The sequence below is a fragment of the Aureococcus anophagefferens genome (assembly GCF_000186865.1).
Source record: "Aureococcus anophagefferens unplaced genomic scaffold AURANscaffold_943, whole genome shotgun sequence".
Lineage (NCBI taxonomy): Eukaryota > Pelagophyceae > Pelagomonadales > Pelagomonadaceae > Aureococcus > Aureococcus anophagefferens.
In genome coordinates, this window is record NW_008706170.1 from 1 (window position 1) to 921 (window position 921).

At 50.2% G+C, this 921-nt stretch overlaps 1 protein-coding gene across 1 annotated transcript; it reads right to left on the reverse strand.

Annotated features, from left to right (window-relative positions):
• Positions 1-128: 128 nt before the first annotated feature.
• AURANDRAFT_35485 (hypothetical protein) lies at positions 129-371 on the reverse strand (the record flags this gene model as incomplete). The annotated part of the gene is made up of 1 exon (XM_009044864.1): positions 129-371. A coding segment is annotated over one exon (243 nt), but the record flags the coding sequence as incomplete, so codon positions are not given.
• Positions 372-921: the final 550 nt, after the last annotated feature.

A 921-nucleotide genomic window follows, 5' to 3' on the forward strand; every position in this document is an offset into this window, starting at 1 on the left:
AGCAGCACCGACCTGTAATCAACGATGCAAAATGGGCACACGCTGGAAGTCATGGACTTCGATCGGGTCTCCGAGCGCTGTCCCGGTGCCGTGTGCCTCGAGGGCGTATCCCCACATCTAGACACTTTTCACAGACTCGAGAAGATTGCGTTGAGACAAACCATTTGGTGCCTACAATTACAAGGGCTAATTATATCATTCCATTTACTTGACACAGACTTGCGAACAGTGAAGCTCGCACTTGCCCCATCTGAACGGACCGCACATCCCAGCACTTGGGCTCGAGTCTCCTCAAAATTACTGCCGAGTAGGAAAAAACTACCGCCCTCACCTCGTGCATATCCATCTGCCCGGGCATCAAAGGTGTGACATCAACCAAAATTTGACAACATCCCAGCAGTAGTCAACACTGTGGAGTCTTTGACCGACAAAAAAGTTGACCCTGAGGCAACCGCCCAAAAGCTAGAGGTATGAACCCAAGCAGCTGCTAAATCAACAGCAACCAGCATCGATGAACACGCGGTGTCTATGCACATGCAGGGCCCAGTGAGACCATGTTAGTACGAAATACGTCCTGCTGCTGTCGATAAAGCCTCGGACGTCAAAGAATACGAACCCCCTTACGTTTACAATGAAGATCAAGAGAGAACTCCAGACATGCCTACGTACACGCCGGTAGCTTATGTACACAAACTCGCAGACCGTTTGAGAGCTTAAGCCGCCATATCTAGTACCGCAAGGAAGCGAGGATCTGCGGACAGGGCTTCCAAATAAGACATGCTAGAAGGGACAGTGTAGGAGACATGGTGCAGCTAAAATTGGCCGTATCCGGAGGGAAATACAGGAGAACATCCCCAACGCAAAAATGGTGCCACGCGAGATGCATCGAGTTTGCAGATCAAAAGCATGTCAAGATCTGAC